The sequence below is a fragment of the Haematobia irritans genome, chromosome 2 (assembly GCF_050003625.1).
Source record: "Haematobia irritans isolate KBUSLIRL chromosome 2, ASM5000362v1, whole genome shotgun sequence".
NCBI lineage: Eukaryota > Metazoa > Arthropoda > Insecta > Diptera > Muscidae > Haematobia > Haematobia irritans.
Genome location: NC_134398.1, coordinates 145489351 through 145506084, shown reverse-complemented (window position 1 = coordinate 145506084; position 16734 = coordinate 145489351). Strand labels below are relative to the sequence as shown.

Sequence of the window (16734 nt, the reverse complement as noted above, 5' to 3'; positions counted from 1 at the left end):
GAACATATCTTTGGATAAAAGGTGAATATGACAATAGAAGACATAACGGTACCTTACAAATCGATTTCGAAAGCGAAATTAGTACTATTAGACTATGTCTGAGTACATATGTGTGATTCGTCTAGGGAAGATAGTTTATTACTTAGGGGTTCGAAGAACAATAAAAGTCTACTTTGAAAAAGACGAGTTAAACTTCAAATTAAACAAGTATATACGGCCGTACCCTCCACCATGTACCCTCCACCATGTACCCTCCACCATGGATTGCGTAGAAACTTCTACTGAAGACAAACGAATTACTTGGGTTGCGGTAACACTTGCCGATGGAAAGATATCTTAAAACTTCCTAACACCGTAATATATACCACATAGTCCATACGTGGTATATATTAAACTAAAAAAGGCCGATTAAATACGTATATAATTAAGTTTAAAGTTTCTTGACATTTTCTATAGTAAAATTTGGGAAAAACTTTCTATAGAAATCAAATTTTGACAAAATTTTCTATAGGAATAAAATTTTGACAAAATTTTCTATAGAAATAACATTTTAACAAAATTTTCTATAGAAATAACATTTAGACAATGTTTTCTATAAAAATAAAATTTTGGTAGTATTTTTGGCTCGAGTGGCAACCATGATTATGAACCGATATGGACCAATTTTTGTGTGATTGGGAATCGACTATATATAACTATAGACCGATATGGACCAATTTTGGCATGGTTATTAGCGGCCTGATACTAACACCACGTTACAAATTTCAACCGGATCGGATGAATTTTGCTCCTCCAAGAGGCTCCGGAGGACAAATCTGGGGACCGATTTATATGGGGGCTATATATAATTATGGACCGATATGGACCAATTCTTGCATGGCTGTTAGAGACCATGTACTGACACCACGTACCAAATTATAGCCGGATCGGATGAAATTTGCTTCTCTTAGAGCAATCGCAAGCCAAATTTGGGGGTCCGTTTATATGGGGGCTATACGTAAAAGTGAACCGATATGCCATTTGCAATACCATCCGACCTACATCAATAACATCTACTTGTGCCAAGTTTCAAGTCGATAGCTTGTTTCGTTCGAAAGTTAGCGTGATTTCAACAGACGGAGGGACGGACGGACATGCTCAGATGAACTCAGAATTTCACCACGACCCAGAATATATATACTTTATGGGGTCTTAGAGCAATATTTCGATGTGTTACAAACGGAATGACAAAGTTAATATACCCCCATCCTATGGTGGAGGGTCATTAGCGTAGCTAGACAATTTTCCTAGGGGGGGCTATAGCCCTCCTAGCTAAAAATTTATAGACTGAACTTATAGGTTCAATTAATGTTTTATTTCATAAAATTGAATAAAAAATTAGACATCAAAATAACTCGACAATTAATTTATAATAAAGCAACTAAAAGTAGTTCCACACTTTTCCCAGCAAAAAAATTGTGAGTTGTTCTAAAGGCACAACTTTAAAAGCACTTCTAAAAATGTCCTCAATTATTTTAACTACACAGGAAGTTTTTTTACTTCATTTTTTTTCATATTTTAATGTGTAATTTTTTGTTTTCTTTTTTTTTCAAATAGTTAAAAAAGGAGTAAGAATAAATAAATTGGTACAAATTATTCAAATTTTGCCATAAAACTGCTAAATCCATTATAGAAAAATCGATAATTTTGGAAATTATTCAAGGAAAAACGTTTCAAACAAGCGTCAGAATGTATTAAAAATCATAAAAACAATAAAAAATTATTTATTTGGGAAAATATCACAAAATTTTTTAATTCACATTCAAAACACTGAATTCGGATCTCACCTTAAGAAGTGATGCAAATTCATTGCAACGGCTGTTGAAACGGTGGACATTTGTCCTATGATAAGCTCATATTACATTCATTGCTTCTCCGCCAATTTTGCACCACTTCTAGACCCAAAAAGAACATTTTCACTACTTTTTTGGCGACGCTTTTTCGCAGCATTATTAAGATATTAATTTATGAAAGAATAGTTTTAATATTAATTACTATATTTTAATTAAATTGACTAAACTAAATCAATCAAAAGGTCAACCACAGCTTTATTTCATAAATATCTGACTTCAAACATTGCCATCGGCAACTGCTACCACAACCCAAGTAATTCGATTGTTCATGAAAGTGTTTAGCGGAACTTCGTGCGATTGTATATACTTGTTTAATTGTTATAAAAATTAAAAAAACTATTGACATTTATTGAAAAATGAAAAATCATAAATAGTGTTTAAAATTCTGGGGGGGGGCTAAAATTTTTCTGGGGGGGTCTAGGTTAGGTTACACATGTAGCGAGAGAGTATGTCGGCAATAAGACCGTGATAATTCTGACTCTTTGCATCAACATACGCGTGAATTTCTCTGCTAAACGATTCCATGTTTATTCCTCTACTAAGGGAAGCCGATCCATTTTTATTAACGGCGACGTCGGTATAACGGCTGAGTAGAACCACCCCATACATCCAGAGAAGGAATATGATCGCGCCAAACAAATTTTAAGAGCAAAATGTTATGTTTGGATGATGATCATGGAACATATTTGCCGCAACCATGTTATTTTGCCGACAATTATGTATCTGATTTCGGAGACCACGTATATGTTTGCCGAGAAAACAAAATTTTTGCGACAAAAATGTTCCGTGTTCACAGTTCAAAAATAACATTTTGCTCTTGAAACATGAAGCTCTGTTAACATGAAGTTAACAAGTTTTTAGACCGTACTATAGAAATATCCTATTGCCCATATATACCAATTTTTGGTTATAGTTAAGCAGTGAGAAGATATGTATTTTCACTTTATTTTCGGTTAACTAGCAGTTATAGTCTAACGGAGACACATAAAAACGGATGTTAGTCTGTATACTGATTACGAATGGCGAAAGTCATATACAATATTAAAATGTCATCGGAAAAATGCCTCCACTATTGAAAAGTTTTACCACGCCAAGTTACTAAATTAAAGAGTTCTTAGAGTATCTCTACTATGCTATTATTTCAAAACTATTTAGGCTTACCAAATATGGACCTTTCAAATGTATAAATATAAGATTTCATAAAAAACTGCTTTTAGATCTGCACATTTATTAGTTCTCAATTTGTTTACAAAATGCAAATGCCACAGATCAGCTAGAAGATGTTTTTGGTACATTTCCCATCACAGTTGTCGATGGCTATAGTAGAGCTCTTTTCTTTTAGCACTGGATGCCCTAAGCAGTCAAGGACTAAAAGAAACCAGAGTACTCGTTTATCCATGACATCTCCATATGCAATACTCGTACTGTCATCAGCACAGAAAACAAGTGATAAATATTTAGTGCTTCAATTATTTATGACACTGTTCCACTTTGAATTTCGTGTTTTTCGATAAATTAGTCACAATAAATTGCTATTGTGAATCTAAAGTGCACTTTATCGATCAATCTGGCAACACCGACGCGACTTGCACTGTTGAGATGTTCTAGATAGAACATCAGTGCAACGATGTTCTGGATAGCCCATACAAATGTTGCATCCAGTGCTAAAAGCCCTAGTGTTACTTAAGAGACTATGGTAGTTATAGGGATAAAATCGATCTTTTAACTATTCTTATGGCTCCTTGGTGCAATGTCAAGTAATTATAATTTACAATGGGTTGTTTTTTTTATACTTATCAATTCGGGACTAGATTTCCTTGGTTCGCTGTTTACGATAGAATAAAACATTTTCTCCTTTATTGAGTTGGTTTGTTTTTATTATTGAAAATGTTAACTTTTATTACAGTGTATAAGTTTCTTAATCATTGTTTTCGTTTTTTGTTTCTTCTTAGAATTTTCAATGAACACAACTTTGCACTTTTATTCTGTGAGAATAAAATTGCCAAAGATGTGTGTTAGTAATTTACATAATTTACAATTTATATTATTAATTAAAAACAGGGTTAAAATAAAAGAGTATAATTTTTCTCTTTTTTTATGAAATAAGAATACAAAATATTAATATAACATTAAACTTGGTTAATAATAATAAATTAATAATTTTTTAGTATTCGAGAAATTAGGGGAACTTGTTTTTAGAAAAGTAACATAAATAACATAAAACTGAATTAAATCTTTTTTTATATCCCATATATATAAAAAAGGATAGATAACTATAAAGAAAGGCATCAGCAAACGAAAGCATAACTTAGTATAAATGTGGTATAAGAATCTGGTAAGGAATGTGAGAGTGGGTTTTTTTTAACATATACCAGAAAAGCCATAATCTCGATGTTCACGTACATAGCCCAAATAAGGGGAATGCTTAATACCAAAACTGTAGGCTGGGACATTGGAGAGATTTATCTGAAATTATGAGAAAAAATGTAGAATTTTCATATACAAAACGGATTTAATTGTGAATACAAACATTTCAATAACCATTTCTTTTTTCGACTTACCTTTTCGGGGCAATGTGCACCGGGTCCTGGTTTCATATGATCGTCACTTGGTAACTTATGCTTGCCACCCATCGAATACATTGGAGGTCTACGCTTAATTGCCGTATACTCAGAATCATAAAAACCTGGACCGGGAAATAGGAGAGTTGGTAAGATGCGAGGCTTTTCACGTCCGGCCATAGAGAAAGCTGGGGCTGAACGTATATTACCCTCTTTGCTGACGCCCAAGACAGTGGGGATTCTGTAGACATTAGGAGCTAAAGAGCAGGAAAAGTATATTGAATGTGAATATTAAATAGATCATTGAAAAATGTAGGATGACAACAAACGCACATATACATAAACTTATGAAGTTTGAATATGAATGGGTTAATGTTGGGACGGGGTTAGTGATGAGCAGTTGGCCCACTTAGTTGTGTAGGCTTTCGATTTTTTTAACACTGTTTAGGGGTTAAGTAAAAATTTGAACATTTTTTCTTTGCAGCCAATGTTACCTGATTATTTCTTCTTGTATCGAACTTGCTTCGACTGCATACTTTACACTCGAGCTTTTGGCAGATTTTACTGTTGTCGTCATCGAACCATCTGCAGACACTATGGTATTACACGATCCTGTTGCTGCATTTGATTGTTGTATATCGGCACTACCCTTGGCTGCGATTTTGCGATTACCTTCTTCCTTATAGCCATTGCTTACGGTGCGAACAGTTGTTGTCACCATTTGACCCGTTTCACCGTTCACACCATTTAGTTTTTCAACTTTTTGAGTTATTTGAGTATTAGTACCGGATGTGAGAACATCATTCAAATTTAGTTTAGCCAATTGATTGTGGACATTATCATTCGACGAGTCTTTGCCATTTGTCAAAGTTTGCTTTTTAACGGTAGTCACAGTATTCTTTCGATTTGGCCTGGGGCTGCCACCATTCATTGTGTGAATTTCCGTTACTGTTGTCGTAGTGGTTGTGGTGGATGCATTTTGTTCTTGTTCCTTTTGATGTTTTTGCAATTGCTGCTTTGTGATGGTAGTTGTGGTGCCATTTTGTTGTTGTTTTTGCAATTGCTGTGTTGTTGTCGTAATGTTAGCTGTTGCAGTGCCATCCTCAAGAATGACGACATTGCGTACTATACGCGGTGAATTCGATACAAAAGCGTTTGCATTTAGGTGTGGTGGACCAAACGGCGTAGGTGATAGATTGAGTGATTATTTGCGAAAGCAAAAGACAAACGACAAATAAAATAAAAGAAATAAGTGTAAATTAATGCCAATAATATGTTTTGCGTTCGTAAACATTTTCTATATCAATAAATAGGAGGTGGGTGTGGGGGGGAAAGGGTTGCTTAGGTGATCATTTTTAGTAGGGAGAATAATTAATTTAGATTAGATATATGGATAAAAAAAATACTAGTGTATGTAACGGATATAACTACATGTCATATAAAAATGCCCATAAGAAAATTTGGCAAACGACAATGCCGTTTTCTTGTTTTCTAGTAGGAAAAATATTTCGTTTACGAAAAACTTTATAAAAAAGAAATAATTTGACAATCACGCTACATGATAATACTATTAAAAATATAAATCTTATAACAATAAAAAAATATGTGTATTTTTCTGAATTTCTTATATCCGTTATATACTGTACATAGAAATTAAAAGCAAAGCAAACTAAAAAAATCATTAGAACATAGCGTGAAATTAAAACGTGCCAATATAAGTTAAATGCATAAGCTTTTCTCCAATAAAATCAGTACAATGAATCCTCTAAGATGTGGACACCAGTCTACTTCAATGTAACTCATTTTAATTTAGTATAAGTTAATTTTTTATTAATTTAATTTTATATGATTTTATTTTATTTATTTTCAATTCTAGTTTAATAAGTTTAATTTAATATACGTCAGTTTATTTTATTTTATATTTTATTATTTTATTTAACTAAACCAAAAAAAAAAAAAACAAAATAATCCATCATGAAAGAAAACGTAGATTTATTTCCGAAAAATTTAACTACAATATTTTACTAATTTAATTGAAATAACTACTAATAAGAGCCACTGTGATGCAATGTAAAATTCACTTTAAAAAAATGTGAAATATTTTGTGTGAATTTACTAAAATTGTGAACTTCAAACTAATTCAAATAAGGAAAAATTCCACACATTTGGCAAAAATTAACTACAATTAATTAATGTTCGTTAACTAAAATAAAGTTAAATCGATTATTGAAATTTTCATTGACCTTTTTCTTCGGATAGCTTAATTTTTTCATTTCACGAAAAAAATATATATTTGTGTTCTATCATGGAATTAATTTTTAATTGAAATTTCTTCAAACACAGAAATTATAGTAACAATCACCGACGTAACTCAAAAAATGAATTGAACGAATAAAAAAATAAAAAATTAAATATTTTATATACATGTGTGCCGGACTGCGCTGTCCATCCCTCGGTGTATGATTACCACCACGGAACCGCTTTCGCAATACTTCGATGTGGACCCTCTATATTATTTATGTTTAGTTACATTAATTTAATATAATATTGAAATTAATGATTATTGCAACCTTATCTTAATTCAATTATGATTAATTTCAGTTTATTTGAATTTTGACTAATCTCTTTATTCATTTAATTTAAAATATTGTGTAAATTATTTGATCAAATTAAACAATAACAAGTACATACGGCAGTAAGTTCGGCCATGCCGAATCTTATGTACCCTCCACCATGGATTGCGTAGAAACTTATACGAAAGACTGTCATCGATAATCGAATTACTTGAGTTGTGGTATCTTAAAACTTCTTAACATCGTTTTCTAAATTGTGAGTTAGTCCATACGTGGTATGTATTAGACAATACGTAGAGAGCCAGAATTGAAATATGGAGGTCGCTTATATGGGGGCTATATACAATTATGAACTTGATATGGACCAATTTTTGTGTGATTAGGGATCGATTTATCTGTTGGCTATATATAACTATCGACCGATATGGACCTAGTTAGGCATGGTTGTTAACGGCCATATACTAGCACAGTGTATCAAATTTCAACTGACTCGTATGAAATTTGCTCCTCCAAGAGGCTCCAAAACCAAATATCGGGATCGGTTTATATGGGGGCTATATATAGACTGATATGGACCACTTTTGGCATAGTTGTTAAATATAATATACTACCACCACGTACCAAATTTCAACCAGATCGGATGAATTTCTCCAAAAGGCACCGGAGGTCAAATCTGGGGATCGGTTTATATGGGGGCTATATATAATTATGGACTGATATGAACCAATTCCTGCATTGTTGTTGGATACCATATACTAACTTCAGGTACCAAATTTCAACCGAATCGGATGAATTTTGCTCTTCTAAGGGGCTCCGGAGGTCAAATCCGGGGATCGGTTTATATGGGGGTTATATATAATTATGGACCGATTTCGACAAATTTTTGCATGGGTGTTTGAGGCCATATATTAACACCACGTACCTAATTTCAACTCAATCAGATGAATTTTGGTCTTCCAAGAGGCTCCGGAGCTCAAATCTGGTGATTGGTTTATGTGGGGGCTATATATAATTATGGACCGATATGGACCAATTTTTGCACGGTTGTTGGACACCATATACTTACACCATGTACCAAATTTCAGCCGGATCGGATGAAATTTGCTTCTCTTAGAGGATTCGCAAGCCAAATTTGGGGGTCCGTTTATATGGGGGCTATACGTAAAAGTGGACCGATGTGGACCAATTTTTGCATGATTGTTAGAGACCATATACTAACACCATGTACCAAATTTCAGCCGCATCGGATGAAATGTGCTTCTCTTAGAGGATTCGCAAGCCAAATTTGGGGGTACGTTTATATGGGGGCTATACGTAAAAGTGGACCGATATGGCCCATTTGCAATACCATCCGACCTACATCAATAACAACTACTTGTGCAAAGTTTCAAGTCGATAGCTTGTTTCGTTCGGAAGTTAGCGTAATTTCAACAGACGGGCGGACGGGCGGACGGACGGACATGCTCAGATCGATTTTTGATTGATTTTTTTAAAATTCAATTAAAGGGTGATACGGTCAAAATTTGGTCAAGGGAAAACGCGTGTAAATCGGTGAAATCGTTTATTTAAAAAATCAAATTAAATTTCTTTTTCAAGTTCAATTAGTATAAAATTCAGGAAAAATATTCAGTTAGGCTTTCGCTTTTCCAAATCCGAATTGCCGGGCCTCACGCTTGACACCTGCCATCAGATTTTGTACAGCCACCTTGTCCACCTTCTTCGCCGCAGAAAGCCAGTTTGCCTTGAACTGCTGCTCGTCCTTAGCAGTTTTTTGGTCTTCTTTAGGTTCCGCTTCACAATAGCCCAGTATTTCTCAATTGGGCGGAGCTCTGGCGTGTTGGGAGGGTTCTTGTCCTTGGGAACCACCTGCACGTTGTTGGCGGCGTACCACTCCAAGGTCTTTTTACCGTAATGGCAAGATGCCAAATCCGGCCAAAACAGTACGGAACAACCGTGTTTCTTCAGGAAAGGCAGCAGACGTTTATTCAAACACTCTTTCACGTATATTTCTTGGTTGACAGTCCCGGAAGCTATGAAAATGCTGCTTTTCAAGCCACAGGTACAGATGGCTTGCCAAACCAGATATTTCTTTGCGAACTTTGACAGTTTTATGTGCTTGAAAATATCTGCTACCTTTCCCCTTCCTTTTGCCGTATAAAACTCCTGTCCCAGAAGCTGCTTTTAGTCGGCTTTGACGTAGGTTTCGTCGTCCATTACCACGCAGTCAAACTTCGTCAGCATCGTCGTGTACAGCCTTCGGGATCGCGTTTTGGCCGTCGTATTTTGTTTATCATCGCGATTTGGAGTCACTACCTTCTTGTAAGTCGATAGTCCGGCTCGTTTTTTGGCTCGATGCACGGTTGTAGACGATACGCCCAGCTTATTTGTGGCATCTCGGAGAGAGAGGGTAGGGTTTCGCTTGAAACTACCGGCAACTCTCTTGTCGTCTCAGCGGCTTTCGGTTTTCGATTTGCCCCCGATCCAGACTTCCTGGCTGTCGACAAACGTTCCCCAAACACTTTAATTACATTTGTAACGGTTGATTTGGCAACTTTTAGCGATTTTGCCAGCTTTGCGTGCGAGTAGCTCGGATTTTCGCGATGCGCGAGCAAAATTTTGATACGCTGCTCTTCTTGCTTGGACGACATTTTGACAACTGAAGAGTGAATTCCAAAATCAAAATAGGAGCAACATTCTACACACACACACCTTCAAAATGAGGGGTGTTCAGGTTTTTTAAATGCAAAATTGAAAGAAATACGTCAAGTTTATATTGACCAAATTTTGATCGTATCACCCTTTAAAATTTCAATTGGAAAAATATTGGAGTTAAATCAGAGTGCCATAAATTTAAATATTTCAAAGTGATATGAAACTGTCTTAAATTGTATTCAAATAAGTATAAATAAACAATATTGAAATACAAATAAATAAATAAAATTTAAAACAATTTCATTTCATGCATATAAATTTGAAGTACTTTAATTTATCTTACTCTAATTTAAATCAATATTTTCCCCCCAAGTTTACTTTTAACTTATAGTAATTTGAAAACTCAAATTAATTAACTCTATTAATATTAATTTAAATTAAATTTAAATTCACTTTTGGTTCTTTTTTAAATTTTCTACACTTTCTTTCCTTATATGAATTTAAATTTAAATAAATTTATTTAATTTTTTAATAAAATTAAATTAGCTGGAAAAAGATTGAGTTTAAACTGGTATATAAATATATAGTTATTGTGACAGGCATGTCCATGGTAAGGTAGCTAACGTAGCCACATGAAAATGGGGGTTATTGTAGAATAATTTTAGGTTCTAGTTAAATTAAACATAATTTAAATTTAATAAAATTTTTATCAATTTTCTTTTGTTATTTTAGTTAGATTTTTAAATTTAGTATAGTATTACTTATATTGTTTTTAAATTAGTTTGAAGGAAGATTTTGACTTGGTACCAAAGGCTACTGATAATTAGCAAACAACCTATGTTACGAGTATGTTACTTTTTTACCATGTCGCAAGTATTTTTAGTTTAATAAAAATATTGGTTTTATGGATGGTCTACGCAGAGAGATAAAATTTAATTTCCATTTATTATTAATAAGGATAAGTGAAATATTGTAGTTATAGGAAAAAAATGCAATAAACTGTACTTCATAGGAATTATATTAAAACTTTATTATCGATTAGTGGTTATGTTACGCCACCTCATTCTAAAAGCTGAATTTTTGATAAATATTTAAATGACTGTTAGTGGAATGGGTTATTTTCTTATAACCGAAACTATTTCAAAGCCTTCGTATGGATATATCGTAGTATCCTTCTTCCACAAAGTGCTTACCGGGACTTTTCATACGTCTTTCACGTCTTTGCATTATACGATCTTCAACGTAAGGACCTCGTGGCAAAGCTGGATAATGGCACACATGCGCAATATAGATGATGAACAGGTACATTGATATATTTGTACAATATACATATATATGGTGTAAAAAGAGGAGGACACAATAAAAATAATAAACAAAGAAACACGATATATATACAGAAAAAATAAAATAATGTAGACAACAGATGATCATGGCAATGAAATGGAAAACAACTACAAGAACTACTAATGATGATAAAAAATTTTTATTTTTTTCAATGTAATTCTTACCTGGTATAACCGATGTCTTGTAACCAAAAGTATATGCAGGAGAATGTTCAGGATTATAGTTTTCTGGATGATAATGACCAGGAGCTATGCACATGCATAGAGAGAGAGAAGAATTAAATAAAATCATAGAGAGAATAATGTCATACAAAATGAGAGAATAACCGAATTTCACATATCATTGAGAGTAGTTATAGGATGGAGGGCATGCAAACTTCAGTTGTACAGTGGAGTCCTTGATTGGAGATCTTAATTCAATGTCATGTTGTTTACGTTACTCGGATTTATATGTGAACCCATTACCTATCCCCTTATTAAACAAATAAGTAAGTGATTACCCATTATATGCATAGAAAAATAAATGGTTTTAAGGTGGATACTATGTTCAGTTTTCGAGCCGAAAAGCATATTTTTCGGGAGATATTTTTGATTAATTAATTTTGGAAGACGAAATTTTAGGCAATCAACGCCAGCTGGATTTTTTCGATCCATAATTCCATAAAATAAAGATTTGACAAAAATATAATCGTCGTCATAGTATTTTTGTACTCCTAAGGTGCATATCAGTTCCAGTTTTTCCATTTTTTGTTAACGATTCAATATCTCAGTTAATTTAAATATTATTTCTTTAACCCCCATTTTCATGAAGCTCCGTTAATGTTCCGTTAACTAACGAACTTTTAAACCGTCATATCTACATATCTGTCATCTTGCGTATATATTCCATATGCCAGTTAGAAACTTAACTGCTGAAAATTTTTCAGTTAAAGTTAACCGGAGAAAAAATATTTCCATTTTTCTTTCTGTTAACTGGCAGTTAAAGCCAAACGGAGCTACATGAAAATGGCCGTAAATCAAAATTTTGTTTCTTTACTTTAATGAACAAAAATTAAAGTAAAGAAACACTACGCAAATTTTAAAGACTCTTTTCCTAAATATTTTTAATTAATGACATTTTTAAATCAAATGCTCATTACGAAGTTTCTTCTAGTTAAAATTTAAGTTTTATACTCCTACATATTATGTCAATATTGAATCAATTAAAATTTGAATTGATTTTTTTTTCTAAATTCAATTAAAGTTTTAAAATATTGGTGGTAATTAATCTGAAAGCCATAGATCTCCAAAAAAGGACTGTGATAAGAAAAATCATACGAAATCTGCAATTTTTACCTGGTGCATCGACAACCGTTTTAACTTCTGTTTTGGTACCAAAAGTGAATGCAGGTTTGTGATCAAGGGTGTGCTTTTCAGGTTCATAGGCAGTGGGTGCTAGATCATATCATAGAATAAGGAAGTGATATTTACATAAAAATAAAGATAAATGTGCCAATGAATGTATATAAGGAACATGCAATTTTAATGCGAATGACACAAAACTCCTACTTACCGGGTGTATCACTGACACGGCTCTGTCTTAATTTCATACCAAAAGTAAAAGCTGGCGTATGACCCTTAAAATCATACATCTCCGGTTTATAATCGCCAGGTGCTGGTGAATCACTGGTAATCTTAACCTCTTTGCGACCAACTATTGTGAAAGCAGGTGTATGATCTAAGCGTACCTTTTCGGGACAATAATCACCAGGAGCTGGAGTTTCACTGGGTTTGTGTAAATCATGACGGCCCGTAATTGTATACGCAGGTGTGTGATCCAAGCGCACATTTTCTGGGCAATATGTCCCTGGTGCTGGTGAATCACTTGTAATCTTAACCTCTTTGCGACCGACTATTGTGAAAGCTGGTGTGTGATCCAAGCGTACCTTTTCGGGAGCATAATCGCCTGGTGCCGGAGTATCATTGGTTATTTTTGGATCATGCTTACCAGCCATTGTGAAAGCTGGAGTATTGTCCAATCGATGCTTCTCTGGGGCATAATCTCCTGGGGCGGGTGTATCGCTAGGCTTGTGCAAATCATGACGTCCCTTAATTGTATAAGCGGGTGTGTGATCTAAGCGAACTTTTTCGGGGCTATAAGCACCTGGAGCGGGAGTATCATTTGCTACCTTAGGGTCATGCTTACCGGCCATTGTGAAGGCAGGGGTGTAATCCAAACGGTGTTTTTCCGGAGCATAGTCACCGGGGGCTGGAGTATCGATGGGCTTATGCAGATTGTGACGCCCTGAGATTGTAAAAGCTGGTGTTCCATCCAAACGATGTTTTTCGGGAGCATAATCGCCAGGTGCCGGGGTATCACTAGGTTTGTGAGGATTATGGCGTCCGGCAATGGTGAAGGCGGGAGTACCATCAAGCCTGTGTTTCTCCGGAGCATAGTCTCCAGGAGCTGGGGTATCACTTGGCTTGTGGGGATTATGACGACCAGCCATGGTGAATGCGGGAGTACCATCAAGCATGTGTTTCTCCGGAGCATAGTCTCCAGGAGCTGGGGTATCACTTGGCTTGTGGGGATTATGACGACCAGCCATGGTGAATGCGGGAGTTCCATCAAGCATGTGTTTCTCCGGAGCATAGTCTCCAGGAGCTGGGGTATCACTTGGCTTGTGGGGATTATGACGACCAGCCATGGTGAATGCGGGAGTACCATCAAGCATGTGTTTCTCCGGAGCATAGTCTCCAGGAGCTGGGGTATCACTTGGCTTGTGGGGATTATGACGACCAGCCATGGTGAATGCGGGAGTACCATCAAGCATGTGTTTCTCCGGAGCATAGTCTCCAGGAGCGGGGGTATCACTTGGCTTGTGGGGATTATGACGACCAGCCATGGTGAATGCGGGAGTACCATCTAGTCTGTGTTTTTCGGGAGCATAATCACCTGGTGCTGGCGTATCGCTAGGCTTTTGCAAATTATGACGTCCAGCAATGGTGAAAGCGGGAGTACCATCCAATCTATGCTTCTCGGGAGCATAGTCTCCAGGAGCGGGGGTGTCACTTGGTTTCTGAAGATTGTGACGTCCAGCAATAGTATATGCGGGAGTACCATCCAATCTATGCTTCTCGGGAGCATAGTCTCCAGGAGCGGGGGTGTCACTTGGTTTCTGAAGATTGTGACGTCCAGCAATAGTGTAAGCAGGAGTACCGTCCAATCTATGCTTCTCGGGAGCATAGTCTCCAGGCGCTGGAGTATCACTAGGTTTGTGTTGATTATGACGTCCAGCAATAGTATATGCAGGAGTTCCATCCAATCTATGCTTCTCGGGAGCATAGTCTCCAGGAGCGGGGGTGTCACTTGGTTTCTGAAGATTGTGACGTCCAGCAATAGTGTAAGCAGGAGTACCGTCCAATCTATGCTTCTCGGGAGCATAGTCTCCAGGCGCTGGAGTATCACTAGGTTTGTGTTGATTATGACGTCCAGCAATAGTATATGCAGGAGTTCCATCCAATCTATGCTTCTCGGGAGCATAGTCTCCAGGAGCGGGGGTGTCACTTGGTTTCTGAAGATTGTGACGTCCAGCAATAGTGTAAGCAGGAGTACCGTCCAATCTATGCTTCTCGGGAGCATAGTCTCCAGGGGCAGGAGTGTCACTAGGTTTCTTAAGATTGTGACGTCCAGCAATAGTATAGGCAGGAGTACCATCCAATCTATGCTTCTCGGGAGCATAGTCTCCAGGCGCTGGAGTATCACTAGGTTTGTGTTGATTATGACGTCCAGCAATAGTATATGCAGGAGTTCCATCCAATCTATGCTTCTCGGGAGCATAATCTCCAGGAGCGGGGGTATCACTAGGTTTCTGTACATTGTGACGTCCTGCAATAGTATATGCAGGAGTACCATCAAGCTTATGCTTCTCGGGAGCATAATCCCCAGGTGCAGGTGTATCGCTGGGTTTTTGCACTGTATGACGCCCACCAATGGTATATGCTGGTGTTCCATCTAATCGATGCTTTTCCGGAGCATAATCTCCGGGAGCTGGTGTATCACTGGGCTTTTGCAAATTATGCCGTCCACCCATTGTGTAAGCTGGAGTACCATCCAAACGACATTTCTCTGGTGCATAAGCTCCAGGGGCTGGAGTGTCGTTGGTCACCTTAGGATCATGTTTGCCTGCCATACTGTAGGCAGGAGTATGATCCAATCGTACTTTCTCCGGGCAATATGCACCCGGTGCTGGAGTGTCACTAGGTTTTTGCATGTCATGTCGACCACCCATTGAAAATGCGGGTGTACCATCCAGTTTACACTTTTCTGGCGCGTAATCTCCAGGGGCTGGCGTATCGTTTTTCACTTTAACATCATGTTTTCCTCCCAAAGTATACGCAGGAGTATGATCGAGTCTTACTTTCTCGGGGCAATATGCTCCAGGTGCTGGTGTATCGCTAGGCTTATGGAGATCATGACGACTAGTCATAGAGTACGCTGGTGTATTGTCCAATTTACATTTTTCTGGTGCATATGCACCTGGCGCTGGTGTTTCACTTGGCTTGTGGAGATCATGACGACTAGTCATAGAATACGCTGGTGTATTGTCCAACTTACATTTTTCAGGTGAATATGCTCCAGGAGCTGGTGTATCACTTTTCATTTGTTGTTGATGCTTACCACCCATTGTATATGCTGGAGTATGATCGAGCCTGACTTTTTCTGGGGCATATGCTCCAGGCGCAGGAGTGTCACTTTCAACGTTGACCTGATGCTTACCAGCCATAGTATAGGCCGGGGTATGATCTAGACTAAATTTTTCTGGAGCATAGGCACCTGGTGCTGGTGTGTCGCTTTCTACTTTTGTTTGTGGTTTACCAGCCATAGTATAGGCGGGAGTATGGTCGAGTCTGACTTTTTCCGGAGCATATGCTCCTGGAGCCGGAGTATCACTTTCAACTTTCACTTGATGTTTACCGGCCATTGTATAAGCTGGGGTATGATCTAGCCTTACCTTTTCTGGGGCATATGCGCCAGGAGCGGGTGTATCGCTTTTCACTTTGGCCTGATGCTTTCCGGCCATAGTATAAGCAGGCGTGTGATCAAGACGTACTTTTTCAGGTGCATATGCTCCAGGGGCAGGGGTTTCACTTATTACCTTCGTTTCATGTTTTCCTTTTATAGAAAAAGCAGGTGTATGATCTAACCTAACTTTTTCTGGTGCATAAGTTCCAGGGGCGGGTGTATCACTTTTTACTTTGACTTGATGCTTACCGGCCATGGTGAAGGCCGGTGTGTGATCTAGACGAACTTTTTCTGGGGCATAAGCTCCAGGCGCAGGTGTATCACTCACGATTTTTGTTTCATGTTTACCCGTTATAGTATAGGCAGGCGTGTGATCCAAGCGTACTTTTTCTGGTGCATATGCTCCAGGGGCAGGAGTATCACTAACTTTGTGTATTTCATGGCGACCAGTTATGGTGTATGCCACACTATGATCTAGTCGACATTTTTCCGGTGCATAGGCGCCAGGAGCAGGGGTATCACTAGTTTTGTGTATGGTATGGCGGCCAGAAATTGTGAATGCGGGTGATTTGTCCAAATTACATTTTTCAGGTTCATACGCACCAGGAGCTGGAAGGTTATCGAGACAGTGTTAAAATATGTATGGGTAATAGAGGATGTAAAATGCGGTGATGAAAAATGATCAACTAGAAAACAAGCGCAAAGAAG

At 37.1% G+C, this 16734-nt stretch overlaps 1 protein-coding gene across 11 annotated transcripts in view; it reads right to left on the bottom strand.

Annotated features, from left to right (window-relative positions):
* Nucleotides 1–3739: 3739 nt before the first annotated feature.
* Nucleotides 3740–16734, bottom strand: part of LOC142226453 (uncharacterized) — a 122830-nt gene continuing 109835 nt past the window's right edge. For 4 of the 11 annotated variants that reach the window (XM_075296481.1, XM_075296485.1, XM_075296484.1 and 1 more), the window contains 6 exons: nucleotides 12574–16635; nucleotides 12357–12455; nucleotides 11187–11270; nucleotides 10872–10940; nucleotides 4948–5578; nucleotides 4573–4710 (listed from right to left, as the gene is read on the bottom strand). In XM_075296481.1, the coding sequence (XP_075152596.1) occupies nucleotides 4704–4710; nucleotides 4948–5578; nucleotides 10872–10940; nucleotides 11187–11270; nucleotides 12357–12455; nucleotides 12574–16635 (4952 nt within the window). In that variant the 3' untranslated portion in view covers nucleotides 4573–4703. Of the gene's footprint in view, nucleotides 4359–4453; nucleotides 4711–4947; nucleotides 5579–10871; nucleotides 10941–11186; nucleotides 11271–12356; nucleotides 12456–12573; nucleotides 16636–16734 lie in introns of those variants that run through there. The other 7 variants (XM_075296491.1, XM_075296482.1, XM_075296483.1 and 4 more) reach the window with 7 other exon arrangements.